This window comes from Carassius carassius, chromosome 50 (genome assembly GCF_963082965.1).
Source record: "Carassius carassius chromosome 50, fCarCar2.1, whole genome shotgun sequence".
Taxonomy (NCBI): Eukaryota; Metazoa; Chordata; class Actinopteri; order Cypriniformes; family Cyprinidae; genus Carassius; species Carassius carassius.
This window is the reverse complement of record NC_081804.1, coordinates 14,798,765-14,823,291: the sequence shown is the minus strand read 5'-3', so window position 1 is coordinate 14,823,291 and position 24,527 is coordinate 14,798,765. Positions and strand designations below refer to the sequence as shown.

General features: G+C 35.7%; 2 protein-coding genes across 3 annotated transcripts; one reads left to right on the top strand and one right to left on the bottom strand.

Annotated features, from left to right (window-relative positions):
• prr33 (proline rich 33) lies at positions 1-6,040 on the top strand. Its single transcript, XM_059545788.1, has 3 exons — positions 1-199; positions 619-669; positions 2,762-6,040. The coding sequence occupies exon 3, from the start codon at positions 2,776-2,778 to the stop codon at positions 5,767-5,769; it is 2,994 nt and encodes a 997-aa protein (XP_059401771.1). The 5' UTR covers positions 1-199; positions 619-669; positions 2,762-2,775; the 3' UTR covers positions 5,770-6,040.
• lsp1a (lymphocyte specific protein 1 a) lies at positions 2,232-23,951 on the bottom strand. Of its 2 annotated transcripts, none has more exons than XM_059545789.1 (13): positions 23,696-23,951; positions 17,360-17,506; positions 15,050-15,428; positions 14,836-14,963; positions 13,415-13,670; positions 13,158-13,298; positions 11,115-11,158; positions 10,559-10,640; positions 10,128-10,268; positions 9,452-9,550; positions 8,026-8,118; positions 7,798-7,901; positions 2,232-2,591 (listed from the first exon to the last, which is right to left on the bottom strand). In XM_059545789.1, exons 1-12 carry the CDS (start codon positions 23,752-23,754, stop codon positions 7,836-7,838), a joined length of 1,635 nt encoding a protein of 544 aa, XP_059401772.1. In that variant the 5' UTR covers positions 23,755-23,951; the 3' UTR covers positions 2,232-2,591; positions 7,798-7,835. The 2 variants fall into 2 exon arrangements, with proteins under 2 accessions (XP_059401772.1, XP_059401773.1); XM_059545790.1 differs by having other exon boundaries at positions 13,415-13,667.
• Positions 23,952-24,527: the final 576 nt, after the last annotated feature.

Sequence of the window (24,527 nt, the reverse complement as noted above, 5' to 3'; positions counted from 1 at the left end):
ACGGTTCCCTCTATACCGTCACCACTCGCCATGCATTCTGAGTAACAGACTCAGGGTTTTATTTTTGGACTGCTATGGAGCCTGTGCCTTCCATTTGAAGGAAGGGGAATAGTTGAACTCAACATGAGTCTTCCGTTCTGACAGTCCAAGCTGGGACAAGCAGGCAGCCATCGGACACCCCTGAACAGCAGACAAGCAGGTATAAAACCACAAAAAAAATGGCTTGAAATTTGATATTTTTGTCTTCCGGTTATTATTAGCTCAACTGGTAGAGCATTGCTTTATCAAGTACAATGATAGGTACAAATTGATAGCCTGAATGCACTGTAAGTCACTTTGGATAAAAGCGTCTGCTAAATGCATAAATTTAATTATTATATGAATGCAGTGTGGAAGTGCATGCCATGTTTGCCTTTTGTTAAAAGGCTTCAGCAGTTTGTTGCAGGCTATCTTGACAGATTTGTGCAACAGGGATTGTAATATAACACTATTAAACTGAAATTAATAATATCAATATTTGTTTCAATGTCACCATATTTGAGGTTTTTTTTTGTTTTAATATGCAGTTGCTTATATTCAAGGACATGTATAATAAATCATGCATGTTTATATTTACAGGGGACCTTGTCTGAAGTGTGTTCAACAGTCTTCTGTTACAATCATCTCTTGGTAAGTTATCTTTTTTTTAAGCACATGCGTATAAGTGTACATATCGCCCCAGAGCACATATTTTTACATGTACAATGATTCTTTTTTTCACAAGGTGGTTGCTAAGAAGCAATTAAGCTGTGCATGATTTTACTGATTTGCTATTGTTTCCGCTTTTAAACTTGCATCTTGGAAATTCTCCAAACTGCCCAGCCTACCGGGGCCTTAAAAGGATAACCTCCTCTCATATGGTTCTTTGTGTTACTCTGAGCTAGAGGCTTCTTCTACAGTTGACCCACATTTGCAGTTTTGCATAGAAGTTTGTGTTATACAGACACAAAATAAGTCATTATCCTCAGTATCTCATACTTTAAAATATATATATTTTCTAATTCGACTGGATTTAATTTGTAGTCAGTTTTTGTATTTTGCAGGCAAATATCTAAATATCCCTAACATAAGAAAATTACATTTTTTTATATATATTTTCTTATGTATTCTAAGCACATATATAGTTACATTTCATGAGATGTATTCTTATATTTATGCTTTTCAAAAAATGCTTATAAACCCTCTGATTCATAATCTTTATTTATAATTATGATCTTTATTTTTGTATAAATGAGCCAGGAAATGTCCATGAGTGTTTCATGAATACCATTTATGAATAGTCCAGTCATAGAGCTAATTATTATTGTAACGTTTTAAGGTAGTTTAGTAAACATATCAATACAGCATGCATCAGTATAGTTTGAAAAACTTAAAAGCAACTCTGTGATATATGATCTTAGGTTGTGCGTCAACAGAAACCACTGAATTTGATTGGTAGTAAATTTTCAGTGATTTATTATGTAATTTAATGTAGCTGCCCCACCTATGGCTAAATCAATGACTGCCCCCAGATCTCTTGGCATTGGTTTACGCTGAGGGTGGAAAGTGGCACCACACTCTGTGATATGGATCAGATGACTTGCTCATTTGCTTTCACCCTAAAATTAGGCCAAGGAGCTATCCTAGATGTGTTGTGGAATTTTACTGCATGGGAACATCCTATCAAGTGAAAAACATTCTGATATTTCCATTTTACATTGAGAATAAGCAGCCGAAATCAAAATTAAGAATCATACAAAATATCAAATTTATTGAAAATAAAAGCTGGCTGGTAATGGCCTACAAATGATATTCTTGTTTTAACAATTCTCAATACCATTGGGTAGCAAAATGCTTGTAACTAAACAAACATGTTTAGATTAATATTAAATATGATAAATTGAGAAATTCCAGTGTTTTCTTGAAATCCAAAAAGTTTAGTAAGTTATGCATTATGTATAAGAGCAGAGAAGTAAGAAAATCAATGTCATATTTGTAATAAAATAAAACCTTAAATGCATAAGAATCAGCTGCAGGAATTTGGAATATGTTTTTGGATTATTCTGTTCAACTACAATTCAAGTCTATATAAATGTAACAATGTGTCCTAGTATAAAAATAGCATAGATAATCAATATAAAAAACATTTGACAAAACATCATCACTATTTGAACTATTTGACATTCACATTCAGGTCATACTCATACATAGCCCAAATTTAGCCTGAATACTGCAAAAAATACTGAGGAAAAATAAAAGAAAAGATTACTTTGTATTATTTTGCAATTGGTCAGATTTTTGAGAATAAGTTTCTTTTTACATTGTATATGCAACAAATACATAGATTGTAGGGAAACGTTCCAAAGTCACGCCATTACAACAGTCAAAAATGGAAAAATCATAAAAAAGACAAAAAACATAAAAGCACATACATTGTAGTTTCTTCCTTATGTATTGAAAAGTTGACTGAAATATTGTACGACCTATATGTTAATGTATATGTGTTCTTGGTGAATCGGGAAAGATGATATTACTGAAATAAATTCCTCACAAGTGGTCACTGGAAAATTCACCTGAAAAAGAGAAAACAAAAATATTTGTGAATAATGCTTTTTTGCTGATTTATTTTACAATGACTAATTTTGGAATGGTTTTTTACCTCTTTACCATTATTAGCCAGAACTATCATTATTCATTATGGTTGTGTTTAAAGTATACAATATCTGTCATTTATTTGTTTCAGGGTCTGAAGATTTAATGGCTGTCAATATTGGCAATACTGCTCAGGCAGGCCTGCTTTCCCAGCAGTACCCCCCACCTTTGCTTCCCAAACCTGGGAAAGAGAATGTCCGGCTCCAGAAACTACTCAAGAAGACAGCAAAGAAAAAAGCTGCAGCCCAGGCCTCACAACCATCGGTCCCTTTCCGCTCAAGCCTCTCTCCAGTAAATGAAGCGAGCCCTGACCTGGAGCACAGTGATCACTCAACACCTCCCAAGACTCCAGAGACACCTTTCTTCATTGGCGCAGTACACCCACGCTTCAGCGTCCGACCACTGTATCAGCATGTATCGTCTCCTTATCCTCATCACAGAGGATTCACTTATGGCAAGACGGCAAGGTTTTCGCCACAACCATATTCGGCTCCCCAACACCTGTCTCCAGCATTTACATACACAGCCTCAACAGTTCCAGAACTTGATACACATGCTATTACATCAGTCACTATACTACAAACCTCACAAATATTGAATGTCAGCTCAAATCTTACCACTCATGTAACCTCTAAATCTCTAAGCCCTCAGCCGACCATTCTGAAAGTCTCTAGAACAGCCAAACCATTGTTTGTAGTTCCTCAAATTGCCAATTACACAGCAAAATCTGTGGGTTTGAGAACACCTCATGCATCAACAACAAGGACAAGAACACCTACTGCAGATTTATTAAGAGCCCCGACACCAACATTTGAGGTTAGAAGGATAGTGGCACCAACATCTGAAATAAGAAGAGACAGAACACCAACTAGAGAGATCACAAGGGTTACAACAACGACATCTGAAGTCAAGAGGATTGCAAGTCCAACTTCAGAAATTAAGAAAAGCCCAACTCCAACTTCTGAAGTCAACAAAGAGACAATTCCACCTTCTGAAATAAAAAGGGTCAGTACTCCAACTTCAGAGACTATGAAAAATGCAATGCCGCCACCTGAGACAAAACAGGGTGCAACCCCAACACTCGAGACAAAGGGTGTTACAATATCAACAAAAGTAAAAACACCAACATATGACTTTACTTCAATAAAAACACATTCAGGACGCCCCAAGACACCCTCAGATCACGTGTCATGTGTTAGAGTATCTGTGATTGAGATTTCAAGACCAAATCCGCTTTTATTTGCTGTATCTCCTGTGCACATGGAGGGCAGAAGATCCAAAACGCCAACCTCAAGTTTGACTGGACCACAAGATGAAATGCAGAAAATTTCAAATCATGTGAATTATACTAGTCATTCAAAAATGTTAGAAATTGGGGGAATAGATGTCAAATCAACTGAACCCTTTCAAGAAAAGCTGGATAAGGCCACAGAAAACCTGTCAAAACTTGAGTCATCAAAGCCAAAGACCCAAATACCCAAGGAGAGCTCAAATCTAAATGCAAATGAGCAGCCAAAGCCTGAAACTCCAACAACACCCAAGACTGAACCTGCACAGCATGGTTTATCTTCAATTGGGTATCAGAAACCTTTATCTAGAGTTCATCCATTTGCAGGTCAAAGACCCAAAACACCAACAGCGCCTAAATCCAAACCAATATATTATGGATTGACCCCTGCTGAATATGTTTCCCATGGAGGAATAAAGAGTTACACATCCACTTTTAGCATTTCTACATCAACTGCACTGCCAAGTGTAAAGGCAACTCATCTTACAAAACACGAACCAATAGTACCTCAATCTGATGAAAATGTGACTGTAACAAATGACAAGTCTGAGGTAAAGCCTAACGAGCAGGTTGAAATCCAGCCACCTCAGGCTGGTGTTGTTAAAGAGGAAACTGCTGTAGTGGCTCCACCTCCAGAGGTTCCAAAGGCAGCATCTGAGCCAGAAGCAAACACTGTAAGGGACATTCCCAAGCCAACTATGCCGGAATTAAAAGCAAAAATTCTTGATGTTAAAATTCCAACTATTGTGGTATCTGTAGCTGATACACCACCATCAGAAGCAAAAGTAGAGCCAATAAGTACTGTGACACCAAGAGTCAGAACTCCAACCTATGGATCTCCCAGACTTTGCCAAATGATGCCAATCCCTCCAACTGTGAAGGAAACTCCAAAACTTGAAAGTAAGTCTGTGCCATTATCTGATCAAGATGCGGGAAAGCCAGCATTTCCAAAGGTTTCAGAAGGTAAAGTCAATGCCAAAACAACCAAAGTACCAGAGAAGCCAACAGAGGCAAAAATGTCTTTGTTAGAGAGAATTAAGAAGCAGAAGCTGGAAGCCGCTTCTTCTGAAAAAACTCCTGATAAAGGAGAGGTTAAGGGTGGGGTTAAACCACTGGAAGAAAACCAAAAGGACCTTAAAACAGAGGACACTGAACCTGAAAAGGTTGACAGCATGAAAGCAAAATCTAGTCCCCAACAGGATATCAGGTCTGCAGTGGAGAAGAAGGAGGAGGGTGAGGAAGGCTCCTCCCTAACTGCAGAGCCTCTCTTGAAGGTGATGCAGAAACCAAAAGGAATGAAGTCAAAACTCAGTGGCTGGTCTCGCCTTAAGAAACACATGGTGGTTGAAGCAGAGGAGCCCAAGTTTCCAGAGGCGGAGTCTGCATCGAAGAAAGACATCCCTGCCAGCACTGATCAAAATGTAAGTGAAATGCAAAATAAGTCTGAAGCCGAAGCTAAGTCTAGTGGGAGCCAGGATTCCCCAAGGGCAGCAAAAATGTGGGATGCTGTCCTCTTCCACATGTTCTCCACCAAAGAGAATATAATGCAACAAATCGAAGCCAATAAAACTGAAGAGCAAAAGAAGATGGAGGCAGAACAGAAAAAGACAGAAGAAATTCCTACATTTGCGCATCGTTTGCCAATTCTCCTGTACAGCCCGCGGTTTGATGCAAGGCGACTAAAAGAGGCAGCTTCGCGACCAGCAACAAAGATTGCAACAGTTTTTGAAATGGGACTCATAGGCCACAAAAATAAAGATGAAGAGCAAAAAGACTTTAATAGAACAGCCAAAGGCTTTAGTATTTCTTAAACCACTGACGTCTAACTGAATAAATTATAAATAATGGGCAAGGATATTGTTAGCTTTCATTGTGAAGGTAGAGTTCTGTTTATTATCCAGTCCAATTCTTTACATATATTTTTATAACTTTATAACAGGTCAATTTGCAAGTGAACTAAAAAAAAAAAAAAATTCTGTCAAATGCACAATATCTTATCTGCAGTAGGTATTGCCCACTTTTCATCTGGCATTAGCAATTTAAGCTAATTAGAATATTGAATAAAGAATCGTTTTCACTTTATTGCTTAAGACTTTCAAAACTTATCTCAACCTTTTTCATAAGCATGTTAAATATGGTTATATTTTGATAATACTTACATCTCTGAACACTTTCATAAAAAAAGAAAAGAAAAAGAAAAAGATAATTTCAATAATTTAATAAAAAATAAGTATTATCACTCCAGACACAAAATCAAGAGAGTGTTTTTGGGGATGAAAATGTAAAATATATGCAGGATTTAGGCATCTACAATTTGAAGTTGCCTCACTTTATTTATTTTTTTTACATTATAACAAAAGTATACACCACACTTTTTTCTTAGCAATATTTTTCTATAGCCAGTATTCTACGGTGCTTAATGGGTTGTAAAAAGTATTTGTGAGGATATGATATTAAACAAGATAACATGGTGTTGAGGAACAAATTTCCATTGCATGTTTTTGAAGGTGTAGGGACAATTGAGTGTGAGTTTTAGATGGGTGTGCTAGTGGAATTGGTAAAATGGGGAAGAATTACGAGATGTACAGTAAGTATGCCAAGTTTTGGAAATTTGTACTTAGCCTTATTATTAGTACTGAAAGCAAGGCATGGCACACTCTGCTCTGCTGCCCTACTTGGTGCTCAGTGTTGACAAAGAGTTTTCACTGATGAAGCCTTAAAAGGCCAAACCTTAAATATACAGTAAATGGTTGCTTCATTGTGATCAAATAAATAACAGTGAATGCTGGTTGTCAACTCATGTATATTTTTATTTCAGGTAATGTTATGTTCGTGGGCTTGACCTTTTTTGCATGTTGGTCTTTTATTGCAGAAACCATCAGACTGAGAACATTTTCTCTTTACTGATGTCGATGTTTGCATTCTAAGGTGCACTGTAATAGATTTAATGTTATAATATATATATATATATATATATATATATATATATATATATATATATATATATATATATATATATATATATATATATATATATATATATATATATATATATATATATATATATATATATATATATATATATATATATATATATAACTTTTTTTTTTTAATAAAATATCTGTTTTGAGAGAGGATATTTTGTATGACTACTTTCATGTCATTGAATGAAAACATTTGCATTGTGTTAGCAGCTTGCTGTGATTTGTTTGAGACATATTGTCATTATATTATCAAACTGACATATGAAAACCCTGCGGACTGCAAGATTTCAAAAGGTAAAGTAATTTTCAGGTGTTTTCAGATATAGCCTATTTTAATATAATTATATTACCTCTCCAAATTTGAGATATCATAACTTTTTATGCAGTATTATTATTTCAAGAAAGATTTAAATTAGAACAATAACATTTATTTAGTGGGTTAAATTTTTAGGACTAATAATAAAAATAAAAAAGTACATTAGTGTCAGTGTGTACATATGAGGAAATGGATGTCATCCCATAAGGCACTAGAAATAATGTAAGCAAGTCAGTTTTTGCTATTTTTTTCTGAAAGTGTTTTTTTTGTGCTACAACATTCAACATTTTAAAACTAATCTTAGCTAGCTTGCTTTATAGCTAGTTTAGTACTAGCCTGGTAGCTAGTTTTATTAGATAACATTACCTAGTCTGTTCTATGTGTTCAAGTTCCCAATGTGTTTTTTTGGGGGGGAGGGAGGGCATTTTTATTTACATAGTCATGTTTTTAAGCTCTTTTACCATGCTTCTGTCCATGTAAACTGTTTTGTTAGCTTTAAATTAGGTATATTTTATGTAAAATAGAAGAAAGCGTCTCACTTGATTTTCAATCCGGGAAGACACTTTAATGATCAACATCAAATCTTCTCGTATTTTCCATGGCCTGTCACAACAAACTTGTATTGCTTTCCCAAGGAGGAGGCCTAAAAATATAAAAGATGAGTTGAAGAAATAGCATGAGATGCATTCATTGAGAGATTCATTTTCAATGTACAGTATATTTATCATTTTTAGGTTTATCAGTACATTTCTTATCTGAATATTTACCTTTCCTCCCAGTCCTGACCTCTCGGTTGAAGAACCTTCTCCAATAATTTCCCACATGTTCTTTTTCTGCAGAACATCTCCAGGTTTAACATCCTGTAAATGAAAATTAGAAAGCATCGTTGAGAATGACTTTATTCTGCGAAATCTGCATGGAATAGTTGACCTGAAATTTAAGTCATTATTCACTGATTTGATCACTGAGTCGTTGAACTCAAGAACTAGATCGATCTGATTCTTTGAATCATTAAGGCCAATATTGTGAACCGGATCAACAGACTCATTGAAAAGTTACAATAAATATGAATTATCCACAATTTGGGCATGGCTACTTCTCATAAACTTTAATTAATGAGGCAAGCTACAGTATGGGTGATATTAAGATTTTCCATGGACAGAGCTGATGAGTTGTATGAAATACTTTTTATTGTATTTTTGTCCTTTTTTCTTCAGAATTATGCCTTTTGTTTTCCACAGAAGAAAGTAAATCAAACATGTTTGGAATGGGTGAGTAAATGATTTTGGATGAATTATTTGTTTAACGTAAACCAGGCATTATTATGGTAAACTTAAAGTGATATTACACAATCATAATCTAGCTTCACTCAATTAATTCCAAGATAAACCTTTTTTTTTTTAAACAATTTTTTTTCTTCAAAAGCTCTTATGTTTGATAGAAACAATGTCCATAAATTATGGATGTAATGATCTTTAATGTTTGTTCTTCAGACCTTAACTGCTAACACAATAAACCACATAACTACAGCAAAGAACATTGCAGTTTAAAGGACAAGGAGATTGATGAACTTTTATTTTGTGAAAGTGAGGGAAAATAAGTGAAGTAGCTCAGAATGATGCAGTAGCTCATTCTGCCAGAAGGGGGCAACATTAATGTATATTTTTGTAAATTTTCGGTATATATTCGTTTATCTACATAGAAACAGCTGTCTCAGTCTTTCAAAAAAAAAAAAAAAATATGTACATACTCACTGGCCACTTTATTAGGTACACCTGTTCAAATGCTTGGTAACACAGATTGCTAATCAGCCAATCAACTCAATGCATTTAGGCATCTTGTGGTGAATCAACACCTTGTTGAATCTATGCCATGAAGAATTAAGGCAGTTCTGAAGGCAAAAGGAGGTGCAACCTGTTACTAGCAAGGTGTACCAAATAAAGTGGCCAGTGAGTGTATAGATAGATAGATAGATAGATAGATAGATAGATAGATAGATAGATAGATAGATAGATAGATAGATGGAGAGGGAGAGAGAGAGAGAGAGAGAGAGAGAGATATGTCCATGTCAATATGGCAGTGAGATAATTTTTATTCTCAGTTATTTCTAATCCACCATTGGACAAATACCTGAATCTCTCCCCAGTCCATTGGTTACCATTGAAACAAACCCAGGTTCATTAATAAACTTACAGACGGTGTGGACAGGAAGTGTCTGTTCCCGCCTTCTGGACTTCCTTTCACCCAATGGTTGATCAGGTTTGCTACACCCACTTTCACACAGTCCGTATCCTAAAAATATATTAAACCATTTATAAATGAGAACACATGCAGAACAGCACACTCACGCTGCCGCCAAAATCTGAGACGTGCCGCGTCAGGCACAGTTCTGGTGTGTAAAGACACAGAAAACGCGAAGCAGCCGTCACGCAACTGACACGCAGCAGAAACGCCAAGCTCACGCCAAGCAGCCAGTGTGTCACCGGCCTTAGAATCAGCTGCAGGGGGGGATTTACACTGAACGCGGAGACTTCCGCCACTTAATATGTTCGTTTGGAAACACTAAAATGTACCTATGTTCCGCGCACAAAATATTGCATTCGGTCATTCGGTACACACGTGCACCGTACCGAAAACCCTGTACCGAAACGGTCCTGTAACGAATACATGTACCGTTACACCGCTAATATATATATATATATATATATATATATATATATATATATATATATATATTACTTGAAAGCTTCAGGACCTTTTATTTGTACTGTGAGAGTGACCAATACAATACTCTTTTTTTTTTTTTTTTTAAACAACATGAAGGTAAGTGACTGATGACAGGTTGTGAGTCACATCTCTGATTTCTGACCTTCAAAGGTGTTCCTTTCGGGCTGTTTTGACTCGAGGCCTCTCCCACTTCAAACAGGCTTTTTTTGGAGGCCACCGGAGCAGAGACATTAGGCATGTCCACTAATGCTGACTTGGTCATCTTTGCTTCTTTAGAAGAGATCTGCAGCATATTAGGACAGTAAGGCTCAGTGAGTTTTCTAAAGTAATACTGCAAATGTAACAATAGACTGTCCCAGAAAGAGATTGAATCACTCTAAATATAGACCATCTGATCCATTTGTGTAAATGCTGCCAGAAACAGCCCTGATTTGCCTAAATTATGGTTTGACTAAGAGATTGTTCTTTAAACCAGGCATTAGATACTAAAATAAGAATTTACTGTACACATCTGACTACAGATTAATATATATTAATACATAGAAGAATAACATATAAGGCTGTGAACTGAACCTCGACTGCATGTGTGTATTGTTCCAGTTTGTCATCGATCTTGGGCAGGAGAACAGGTCTCTGGGTCTTCTTGAAACTGTTACTGTTTGCAAAAATAATAATAATTATTATTATTATTATCATTCCAGTGCTATCATTGTTAACTAAACCTAATCTTTTGGTTATACATTTAAATCTTAAGTTGAAATAAAATCAAATATACATACTAGATCAAAATGTAAATCAAAAATATTAAATATAAAAAAATCCATGACTTCCAAAAAAAAAGTCCATGACTTTTCATCACTAATACGTACACTCCACATCTGGTTAAAGTTAGCTGAACCATAAATCATTACTGACAAGGCGATGGACTAACAAAGTATTACATTGACCTATGGCACCTATGTCAATATTTACCTTTAAACAACAGTCATTTTTCCAACATAATTGTACGTTTTTGTCAAGAATCTGCCATATATAGCAAAGTCACTGAGGCCAAAAATGTCAATTTAGTCTTTAGTTAGTCAAATTAGTTTAGGCTTAATACACATTTTATTTTGATGAATAAACTCACCTCTTCTTTAAAGATCGATTCAAGGATTCTGTTCTCTCGGTGATCTGGATAAAAATACAAATACAAATAAAAACGTTAAAAAGTTTACGAGTTTGGCAGTGATTGAGAGGATTCTTGTCATATTTAATTAAAGGTTGTGTTTTAAGCAACAAAGGATAGTAGTTTTCACCTCCAGTGAGCCGTTACCCCAAGAATTGATTGCTCTGTGAGCTGAACTAAAGAATCAGACTAGTTCTTTTGAACTTATTCTTTTCAGTTAATTGGTTGATACAGAACTGGACTAATTCACTGCAACTCACTGCATGAACCAGTCACAGCAGCTCTCAGCTCTTCAGTGTGTGTGTGTGTGTGTGTGTAATTATGGGATGGACCATTTTTATTATTTATTTATTTTTTAGAAGGATGTGTGTTCACTTTGAACTGTCATTATACTGTTTGATTCAGTCTCTTCTCACTTCCTCAGACTAACAGAGTACATGTTATAACAAGCTCCTGTTTCAGGCTCACAAAAGCAACCCTTGTGGCTTTTTATCCTCTGCTCGCTGAGAATGTACTTTCAACTGTCAATCACTTCTGTTTATTGCGTAAATATACAGACAAGCATTGGAAAACTCAGGGTCCCCAAAACACAGACTGCAAATCCTCACCTGATATTGTCACAAGACTACTACACTGGTCTATAGGTACTATAGGTACATGCTTTTGTTGTTTGGAAAAATGTTCTTGAATGTTCTTGGTGGTTGCCCATGCCACAAATCTCTCCGATACTCTAGGCTCCAGTTAGGGTTAGGGGTTTGTTTGTTTTTGTGCCTTAACAAGCACTAGTGGTTATGAAATCTAGCATTATGGTGTTTTCGTTTTTGTCCAACTTCTGTATGCATGATACTGTTTTTAGAAAGTTTGTTAATGAATGTGTCTATGCAAATGTTCAAGCATTGCAGAATGTCATGTAGAATTTATTGCAAGCCATTGAAAATGGTTTTCCATTTATTGAAGAAATTCAACTCATCAGTTGTCGAAGAAGTGGTGAAATGTCTTCAAGAAATTGAAAAATAGAATAAATTCTACAGGAAATGCACAGCTGTTTTTACACGCTGTAAACCAAATGAAGCAATTAAACAAATTACACTCGTCAAGCAGTTTTGGTAGTTAAACTAAATTAGTAAAAAAAAAAGAAAGATGGGTCACACTTTATTTTAGGGTCCAATTCTCACTATTAACTAACCATTAACTATGACTTTTGCCTCAATTAACTCCTTATTCGCTGCTTATTAATAATTTATAAGGTAGTTGTTAAGTTTAGGGTATTGGGTAGGATTATGGATGTCATGCATTATATGTACTTTATAAGCACTAATAAACAGCCAATATGTTAATAATAGACATGCTAATAAGCAACTAGTTATTAGTGTGAATTGGACCCTATACTGAAGTGTCAAAATGAATTAAACCCATTTTAAGGAATATTCCAAGTTCCAGAGTAAGGTTCTAATGACAAGCTGTCAATTATCAAATTAAATTTAGCTTTTACAGAAATGTTGATCATAATTATTTTACATAAACCTCAAAAACATGTTAATTTGTTCTGAACCTGGAATATTCCAGGCAATCCTTATACAGAGATCAACATAGAAATATGCATGCGTGCCACTTGACTCAAAAGATGTGTTCAATAACTTATATATTCACTGCAAACGTTCGGGTATGATCACAGCACAACAAACACAAGCAACTTACAAAATAAAATGGAGCATGTATTCTGAGAAAATAAAAAGAACAGAATTCAAGCACACTTTATATTAAGTGGCCTTAACTACTATAGAATCACATCAAAAAATATAGGTAAGGACAGGTTTGGTGGTATGGGGAGGTTTAAGGGTGGGTTAAGGTGTAAGGCATGGATCAACAGTGTAATTATAAATGTAATTACAGAGATTAATTACAGGTGCCATCAAAACCACTGCATATGAATCACTATACAACTGCCATTGTACTTTTCTGTAGAGAAAGGTTGGGAATATTAATGCAGATATGTATAGTTACCTTGAAAGCTGGACTTATGGGGTTTAGAGGGTTAAATGGGTCATCACCATCTGTAGAAGTGATGTTGAGATTCATCGTCCTCTTCTCCACTGCTTCCATCCTCCTCCTCTCAATGTCTTCCTTCATCTGTCTCTTGTCCTCCTGTAGTTATTATTCAACTGAAACCTTAAATAATGTTCTACAGTTGGAAGAAACCTAGACAGTTTAACATTCCCACCAAAACAGAGTGTTAGAAGGATAGAAATCAGCCAAGCCACCTCTTTTTTGGTTAGTTTTTTCTGTTCCTTGTCCTCTCTTCTCAGCTCCTCCTTTTGGCGAGCCTTGCGTTGTTCCTCTCTCTTCTTCTTCAGTTCCTCCAGCTCAGTCTCGGCAGGACGCTGCCATAGCTGCTCCATCTCCTGGCTCTCCTTCTCCTGGTGGCTAGGTCTGATCTTCTCCAGCTTCAGCTCGGTCTCCAGACCAGCTTGCATGTCTTTCTTAGTCTCAAAGGCTTGATTTATATCTACTGTCCTGCTGGAGAAGAGTGGAAAACCGGTTAGGAAAAATTAGGTTCGGACAGAAAGACATTCTGATCAGTCATACATTACTCCTATTTTTGGTTAGCAGAGGTTATAATAATTCAGTTTTTTTCTGTCAAAGTAGATAGTTCTTGGCCAGAATAAGCAGTAAAATGGGCCAGACCTTACAGTATTAGTTAAAAATATGGCTATATGAGATTAGATATTAACTAACTCCCTTAACAGCCCTTTCAGAAACTTCCTGGCACAACCTTTTTGGCAGCAACAATATTAGGTCACGTCTACAACATTTATGACATAAGCCTTTAAATTTAACAGGACCAAATTCTACATCTATTTTTCCCCTAAAGTCAACTTAAAATGTTGTCAAGCTCTCTACAAACCATCTTTACTAATCAAAAAACATAAATCATAGCTGTCATCAAAACAATTATTTTGTCAATCCATAATGAATTTTCCCTTTCTTTGACTCTCACAATTAAACAGGCTGTACTTTAAAAATAGTGAATAAGATCATATTATTTAGGAATTTTTTATTTTTTATAATGATGATTGTTTTGTACTTTTATTGAACAATGATGCATTAAATTGATCAAAAGGTTCATTAAAGACATTTCATAACAATATAACAAAAGATTTCGATTCTCTATAAGTTCTGTTCTTTTGAACTTTCCATTCATCAAAGAATCCTGAAAAAAAAGGAATCAAGGTTTCCACAAGAATATGAAGCAGCAAGTTCTCTGCATTGATAATATTCAGAAATGTTTCTTGAGCAACAAATAGAATGATTTCTGAAGGATCATGTGACACTGAAGACTGGAGTAATGATGCTGAAAATTCAGCTTTGAGCACGGGAATAAATTATGTTTTAAAGTAAAAAAAGTATATACATTTGAATAGTTCACAATATTACAGTTTTTACTCTATTTTTGATTAAATGATAAATGCAGCCTTGGTGAGAAAAAGACAACCTTTTTTCAATGGTGTAAATATATATATATATATATATATATATATATATATATATATATATATTTACAATAATAGGAATTATGAGGAATTATGTCCTGAAAGTATTCTTTTGTATGCTAAACACTATTTATTGTAAATAAGATTTACCCAAAACCCTACGGGTGTGAAAGCTCATGGAAACAAGTTACCTGGGTGATCTTTTGGTTTTGACCAGATGTGATGTCACTTCCTCTGCATTGCCGTTAGGTGTTCTGTCTTGCTGTAGGAAGACTTTAGCCGTGTATGACACCTTCAGCTCCTTCTTCTCCTCTTTTATCTGTGAGTGATGGCATTGATTTAGACATAGTAACGTTCATGATATGATGTTCTTTACTGCTGATATTGTAACAGTTCTCCTGGCACCTTGTTCTCCATCGGTGGGTTGATTTCCTGTTGTCTGCTTTTGCTGCCTCTCATGTCATCATGCCATTCCTCTGGTCTCTGACTGCTCACCCTCTCTCTGGTCTCTGTTCGTCTATCAGCGCTCCTCTTCTCCTCTGGTCTTCTCTCCTCTTCGTCTCTGTCCTGTATTTGCTGATACTGTATGGAAGTGGTGAAGCTGCTTTTCTCACTTTGTCTAGATCTTGCCTTCACGTCTTTCTCCTCCTGTTGTGTTTGTTCTCCACTGCCGTTCTCATCCATTCTGGACCGTGTTCTCCGTTCCAGCTTCTGGGTCCAGTCGCTGAAACCTTCATCCTCATCCACAGCAATAGGGCAACTGGGTTTGAGTTCACTTTCATAGCTAAAAAATAAAAACCATCAAACAAAATATTTTAAATATATGATTCCACAAATAAAGCCACAATAAATATATAAACCACAATAAAGTGTCTCATTTATCATTGTTCAGCAAATTTTCACAGCTGTCATGTATAATGGCCATAAATTAGAATTTGTATCCTCATTTGTTTCTTCATTTTTTGTACAATGAGGCCACAATTTCCTAAAATGATGAAATGAACTATAATAAGTATGAACAGTGTATGAACAGTATATTTTTTCATATGTCATGTGCAGGGCTTCGTAATATTTGCCAGTGTAAATTCACCAAAATTATTCTAATTCACAGAAATGATAATATAAAAAAAACGTCCATTATTATTATTTTTACTACTATTAGTTGTTGTTGTTTTTAAATGAATGTTTAAGATCAAACACAAATATCTTGGTTTCAGGGTTGCCAGGTCTGCATAACAAAACTAAGCCAAATGCTAATCAAAACTAGCCCAGTAGCATTCACCTTACAACAAGGGTACATGAATAATCTTGTAATAATGTCTAATGCCTAAATTGATACTTAATTCACCATATAAGAGAGATTAAAGTGATTATTACAATCATTCGTTTATGATGAATTAAGTATTGATTTAGGCATTAGTGATGATTATTCATGTACCCTTACTGTATAGTGATATCGTATTTTTGTTTCAATGAGATTAAAATCACTTCATCATCACTAATCCATATAAATGACTTAATTGGAAACGAACTATTGTTACAAGGGTAAATTTGTGTAAGGGATTGTTCAAAGAGTTCATAAAAGGTTTAAACACACACACCTGCACTCAAGCTCATACAGTGATAAGAGAGGCCGTTTTTGTCTTGAAATCGAATTGATTTGCTTCAAAAATTGAAGCAGATTTTCAGCAAAGCATAACCACTGAACATCAACAATCAGTCGTTACTATTCAGAAGCCCAGTTAAAAAAATCGGACTACACTACATACAAGATTATTGTAAGAGCCTAGTTTGAAAACTCCTACACGGGCATTACTAAAAACCTCTTTCCATGTTAAACCCATTTAGAAAGTCTAATGATTCATGTGTCTCTAATCTAAGAGTGAAACTTTGAATCATCTCTGAACAAGGATAATTACAAAGTGGCCCTATATGACCTTCTGCTTTAAACAGGATGACTCAGTGAGCTGTTTAACTTCACACATTACATGGGATGTGAGGTCTGTAATGTTTCTCTGATTAAAAGCAAATGCTCTGTGGTGTGGGATATGACATAAACCCTATTCCAAAGGCATGCCTGCTGCAAATTCTTCAGAGATTAGGTAATGATTAGAGAACAGCTGTGCCACTGTAAATATGCACTTGTAGGTTTAGCTGAGAGAAAGAAATCTAAACTGATCTTTTGCTAAAGCCCAACTTTAAAGACATGTAACAGGGTCGATCTAGTGATATGAGGGAGCAGTCGGATCTCTTAATGTGCTCAAAAATACATTACAAATGCAATTCATATATACAGTTACTTGTGTATTTATATATTTTACCATGTTTTCCATTTCTGATTTAATTTTCGATTTATATAGATAGATAGATATATACACACATACATTCACAATGTGTTCAAGGTGTGATTATGGTAACATCACGTGACATTTTTCGACGCATTAAATTGAAACCAACATGAATATAAAGAGTAGTAATTAATAAACTAGATTTTGGACACTCTTATTTGACCCCAACACTAAACAAACTGCGGTTAGTTGCTTTACATGTCAGTCAGACGGTCTCCTTCTGTCGAAGTGGACCACCTTTAACCAGAAAAAGCTGACATGTTGCAAGTCTGTATTTCCCTTTTTCAGATGGAAATCCACCAGGCAACAAAACAATCCTAGCTAAAACCAGGTGAAGTGTGAATAATAGAATGGCCTTCACACTTACAGGCCGGTCCCAGGTGGGTTCACACTGTCCTGAGGGGAACCAGCAGATCCAGACAGGTTTTGTTGTTTGCAGAAGGCCTCCCGGGCCCTACGTCTCCTTTCCCTCTCAATCTCCTCAGCATCTTCAATGCTTCGCTGGGCCGTCACTCTGCAGCAAGAGAAGCAAAAGCAAGCCCCTTGTTACATCTGAAGACAATCATTGTTCTTTCTTGACCTATGTGAGACCCATGGTCAAATGATGAATGACCCTAAGCTCAGAAGAGTGCTGCTGACTATGATATATAGACCTCTTTAAGAAATCTCCAGCAATAGTTTGTTTAGTCCCTTGCTTGGCGATTCGGAGCCAGAGGAACATCTTCTCTGGTACTGAGTGACAGAGACCCTGCAAACTCACACTCAAGACGCTGAAGCGTCTATGTGTTTATCTAGCTTATCTAGCTTCAATGTTGTTTGGAGCCCAACATAGCTTCTCTTGTACTGTGTAGAAGCTAGAACTTCACACAGGTTTGGAAGGACATGCGGGTGAGTAAATCATTTTTGCGTCCTTTAGATTCTGGGTCAATTAAAGGTGAACACAGGTCACCAATGACCCTCAGAATAATTTTAGGTCAGAGGTCACAGGTTGCTATGATGACTTTACAGCTAGCCATAAAAGCATATTGACAGATCATCAGTCATTCATCAACATAAAAAAAAAAATATATATATATATATAATAAATAAATTCCAATGTTCTTCAGACTAATGCAATAGATTAACCTTTGTATAGGTTCCACAACTTATTTTTGAGTTCTTTATAAATGATAGTGGTAAAACCAACATGTTGAGAGGAAAGAACCTATAATGTAAAACCAAAAAAAAAAATGAATTGCTAAAGAAGTCATGTATAATACTTGTGGATATTTTTAACAGCTGTTTGGACTTTCATTCTGACGATTGTCTGCAGAGAATCCAATGATGAGCAAGTGATATAATGCTGAATTTTTTCAAATCTATTTCAGAGAAACAAACACATCTACTGCACATATTGGATGTCTTGAGGGTGAGAATTTATTTTTTATTCGATTTTCATTTTGGTCTGAACAAAAAATAAATAAATAAATAAATTGTTGTCACTGAATACGTTCACTGAGGAACCTTTAGTAAAGTTCTCAGAAGGTCCTGCTGACTTTTCAGATCTTTCCACTAGCAAAGAAAAAATATATACAATATATAACTGGCTAAATTTAGTCTGAAACAAGTTATTAAGATGATTAATTTTCTATTTATTGAACCGTTGTTTGAAAGTGCTATCATCATTGCAATTTAGATGTTCTGAATATCAGCTTGGCTGCAGTTACCGGGGTACAAACCAGTTTCGACTCATAACCCGACTACAGAATAATAACCAAACCACATCTGAAACCATACAGTTTCACAAAGGGCTTCTGACAAGATCTGATGTGCCACACACAGGTCCCGTGCCTCTGATTATTATCGGCTGTTAATCACCCAGACAGGATTACTTCAGTTTTTGGCAGAAGCCACCCGAATGATGTCAGTCCTGCCAGTGATGTCATTCAATATCTGATTTATTTGCCACTATCAGTCTGTTTATGTAGCCTGCTTTTCTTTTTCCTCCATGTCTGGAAACACCATCTTCCAAGAGTTATACAAGTGAAAACAGATTTTCAGTCATGGTGAGCGTATTGTCAACGCAGACTGGCAAAATGTTTCTCAGACCCATTACTGAACTAAATGGAAACAATAAAGTGTTAGAGGGGAAAAGAAAACAAGAGCCTGGCTTATATTCAGCATGTTTCACCTCCCCTGACAATGTGTTGACTAAACTTGCACAGCCTGGTGCCCTGAGGCTGAACGGATTTGGAGGGCTTGATGGATTGGGAAATGTTTTTCGTCATTGTTGCCTGCCCTAATTCACCCAAGCCAAGTCTGGTCTTGCAGAGAACTGAGCTAGATGGGTCAGTCTTAAATTAGTCACATGGAACTTGACCTCTGAATTGAGTTTCCCTTTCCAGCACTGAACCTTAATTATTAAAGTGAAACTGCTCAGTAAATGACCATTGTCTGATACATGATGAAGCAAGAGAGTTCGTTTTTTTTTTTTTTTAGCAGACAGTGACAAAGCAACTGCAAGTCATTCATTTAAATTTCAAGACGACCCAGATAGCACACATACGTCTGCAAGATTTCTGTTAAAGATCGCTTCATCTGCAAAGTATCTGCTGTGTGCAAACATCTGATAGACGTCTTTATGATGTCAGTTTTACACACATTATAAATCATAAACATCTTACAGACATCTTCTAAACATCTATTTGACACCTGATAGGATGCGTCCTAAAGCAGTGTTGCAGATGAGCAAACACTCTAAAAGATATGTAAAATAATCGTCTCTGTGATGTATGTTTCAGACTAAAATGTTAAGAGTAAAAACCAAGATAGCACACGTACGTCTGCAAGATGTCTGTTAAAGATCTCTTGATCTGGAAAGCATCTGCTGTCTACAAACGTCTGATAGACGTCTTTCAGATGTCAGTTTTACATACATTCGAAATCATAAACATCTTAAAGACATCTTATAGACATCTATTTGACATCTAAAAGGAAATGTCCTATAGACGTATTGCAGATGATCAAACACTGAAAAATACGTCTGGTAGATGTAAATGCAGACGTCAAATAGACGTCGCTGAGATGTACGTGTGCTACTAGGGAAGTTCTTGCTGTACCACCTTGTTCTTAACTTACTCTTTTCCTGATCGTCTTTGTATGACTGAACAAATCGTTGTTCTCAATTCAAAACCATCTAAATGTTCACTTTTGTTCTCTTTTACAGGGAAGCAAGTCCTTGTTTAGAGTTTGTTTACAGGGAAGCAAATCCTGCTCTTTTAGATCTAAATGATGGATGCTGTTATTTGCTCCTCTTTAATTTTGCATCTGCACTGAAGGGCAGCTGTGTGGTTTATTGACTCCGATGATGTCATCTTAACGACATATTTAAAGAGCAAAGGAGAGTTATTATCCCAGGCATGTTAGTGTCTTCCTGCTGTCAGTGTGTGGTCACATCACTGCAAACCTCACAAGCGTTTCCCAGTGTTCCCTGAACGGCTGACGACATTTCAAAGCACTGATCTAAGCTGTGGAAAGTGCGGCATTATGAATCATGAGAACTGAAATATCTGTAATTATGCCATTTAATGGGAGAGCTCTTAAAATGATTTATTTCTTAGCACACTACAAAAAAATAAGAACATATTTATAAGTGACTGCATACAATAAATTAACTTTCCAGTTGAAAATCTACAGAAAGTTAATATATTTAGATTATGGGGGAGAGTGGGGTAAGATGTGCCACCTCTTCAGTGTAGTTGAAAAAAGTACAGATTTTTTCAGATGACAATATTAGTCCATTATATAGAGAGTCTTTGGGAGCATCTCTTGTTTTACAAAAAAATTGTAGCATGCCAAGCAAATTTTCCACACTGCAAGTAAAATGTTGTCGAGTGTCAAAGCAAAGTTATCCAGTTTTAAAAATGTTTCACACGTTGATGTTAAAATTGAAATTGTTTAAATTATTGAATATTAGCCATAAACTACATTTCCAAAAATAGCATGATCATAAGCATCAGATGCAGTAAATAATACCTTTAAACAGTATTTGTTTTCTATTGCAAATACAATTGCAAAATGTTTCACATCATGTAAATATTTTGAATATTATAATTTGTTAGTGTATAAAAAAGTGCATAAAACACGCAAAAAAGACTTGAATGTGATTAAGCATTGGTAAATTGTTGTTATTTTTTTTGGCCCAGGAATAGACACTTTCTTCTCATTTCAGATGATCGACATCCTTATACATACATTACTCACCCTAATTTTACCTTGTTTCTCATTGGCGCATCTTACCCCAACCCCCCTCTATTCTTCTCTAAAGACTCTTGTAATGCTTAACTAAACACAACACAGTGCCCTCAGTGTTTATTCTACTCTGCTGCCAAAAACCTTCGAAACCTTCAGAAAAGCACACTGCCAGAGGGATGGTAAAGTTTATTCCCCCTTTCAGTCAATGGCTAAACCCCCTGCATTCCAGCAGCTCTTATCAGAGTATGGTAAATAGAAGAGCAGCTCGCGTAAAGTCCATGGATCGGGGGTCATAGCTTAGACCACAATGAGAAAGAGATGTTTTGAGCAAGTTAAAAACAATGGTTTGAAAATATTGAGAAATAAAAGTGCAATTGCGAGGTTTTATTTTATAGCTTTTCTGATTTTTCTAGTTTAGGTCTCACAACTTTTCTTTTCAGAATTGTGAGATGTAAACTCAGAATTATGAATTTTATCTTGCAATTCTGAATTGTCTTCTTTCTGCTTCTGATTTTTTTCTCAGAATTCCGAGTTTACATTTCACAATTCTGTTTTGTTTTGTTTTTTGCTTGTTTCAATTTCGATTTTTGTTGTTGTTTCCACCATGGAATAAAGGTAAAAGCTAATTTTCTTACTTTTTTTGTTTCTTCCAAATGTCTTTATACCATTATATCATTCAAATTCTGACTACCTGAAAGGAAACTAACAACTGCAAGGAAAACAAGTGTCAATTATAAGCGGAAAAAGTCACAGTTACCTTTTTTTATATCATGTGTTGGAATCAAGTTTCCTTAAGCAAGTAAATTTCACAAACAGTTACACAGAAGCTACTAGTAGCACATCAAATACACACAGATATTTTGAATTAGAAAGACTGGTATAGTATTGTCTTGTAAAATGTGCTCCAATCATTTTTGTTTTACTTACAACTTTGAAAAAAAAAAAAAACCTTTAATGTGTAAAATAGTTGGTAGAATGATTTTGCCGTAAGTGGCAGATTGGCATACAGTGTATACTTTACAATTTATAGAAGCACTGTAATTGTTTTCAAAATACTGTGACAAGTGGATACAAAATATTGCATACACAGCTTTGAAACTGACGTATCCGGTATGTGTCTCAACTCACCACACAACAGTTCTGATGAATGTAAGCCGTTAATAGATAAAGCAACTTGCTGAGTGTGTGAAAAGGCTGGTTTTGGCAGCTCTTAAAAAAAAGTCTTGGGAAAATAAATCCTGTCTGCCATTAATGCTACTCACTTGTGTTTGACAAAGCACACCTGATCCAGCTCAAATCCTGTCCGTACAGAACTCTTTTGCTTTATGCATAGTTGTTCATATGACGGTTTATTATACTTAAAATCAAATCCCTGTCATCATTTACTCATTAAACCACTCCTTTTGTGTTACAAGTAACACAGTCATAGGTGTTGTTAAAGACATGAGGGATAAACAAATGACTGTAGTTTCATTTTTAGTTGAACTGGATTATTTTAGCTGAGTTCTAAACAGACATGTTTGTGTTTGTGGGAAAACACAGTCGGGTAGTTTTCGGTGTTTGAATGAGTAGATAGCTAAATGGCAGCTTCATTGTTTACAGTAAACACACCTACAGTTTTCCACCTAAATTATAGTTGGTTTGCATCACCTTCACAGATGAGCACTCATATTACTGTCACAATCATTGTCAACAGGTCACATGTTTAATTCCAACCCTTCCCTACTCCCTTCCTCCCTTCTTCTGTCCCATCATCCATCCACAAACCCACAGCACCTCTGGAAGAAACAGTTAACTCTCATCTGGAAGTCCGACAGCATTCCAGCTTATAAAACTCACAGTAAACTAGCATACATTTCTCTATAAAGACATCAGGCAGCATGAATTGCTAAGATTTAGTAAAATGTGCTATAAGGTTCATTACTGTGTGTGTGTGTGTGTGTGTGTGTGTGTGTGTGTGTGTGTGTACATACATACATTATATATATATATATATATATATATATATATATATATATATACATACATACATTATATATATATATCTCAAAATGATCTTATTTATGACGTTTTGTTAGGTATTTGTTAAACAGTCACAACAACCACAATGTTGACATTTTAAATTTATCTTGTTAAAAATGTCTATCAGGTATGTAAATGTTAACATGCGTGTAAACAGGTATGCTGTTAAATAAAATAAAATAAAGTAAAATAAAATACAAATCATGTATTCCCATAACAAAGGATGACAGGTTCTTAAAGCTATTATAAAACACACAATATGGCACTGAAATACAAACTGTAACATCATATAATGCATTACATATTAAATGAATCCCCTTCATTTCAAACAAGAACAAATCCATGTTGTATCATTAGCCATAAAACTGACATTAGAAATTACATATGGCCATCATCACACCTGAGATCCCATCTGTAAGCCTTAAATGATCTGATGCAAAGTCCTCACCTCAGGAGGTTCTGCAAGCCTTGCTTACTGGAGCTTCGTCTCACGAGGGCACTTGACATTGTTCTTTCTTCTCCGAGGTTTATTTGGAATTCTTGGAAGTTTTGTATTCCGTGGAATCTGATTCCCAAAGACTCCCTCACAGACGCTGACGCTCTTTCCTTGGACGCTCAGCTTTTGAGGAGAGATCCACGCGGCACTCGGTCTGGTTTCAGAGACTGGCTTTAGTCACACTCTGTCCCCTCCTTCTCTCCTCCCTCTGTTTTTTTCCCTTCTCTTTCCTGCATGTGGTTCTCATTGAGAGAGATCAGACCATAACCAAACTTCTCTCCCCCCTCCTTTTCCCTCTTTTCCAGGGTCATGTGGCCGTCCCAGGGGAAAATGTAAGTTGATACCCCCACCCCATGCTATGAATTCAGCCCCCCACAAGACCCCCGTCCCAAACCCAGAACTCAGTCTTTCTTTGACCGTGTATACATTGGTAACAAAGCTCTCAGACATGCTGACAAACTAATTTTTTGTTTTTCCTCATATACTTACAGTATTTATTATTCTTGATTATGACAATTACACTACTGTAGTTTGAGGTCAGAGAGATTATTATTATAATTATTATTTTTTATATAAATGAATGTGTTTATTCAGCGAAGAAGGTGTTACAAATAAATTGTATTTCAAATGATTGCCATTCATTAGAAATTTGTTTTCATCAAATCTGGTGGAAAAATATGATCGTGGTTTCTGTAAAAACATTCATATAAAAGCTTTTCTTTTTTTAGCATTGATAATAATAAGAAATGTTTCTTGACCATCAAATCTGCATTTACGAATGATT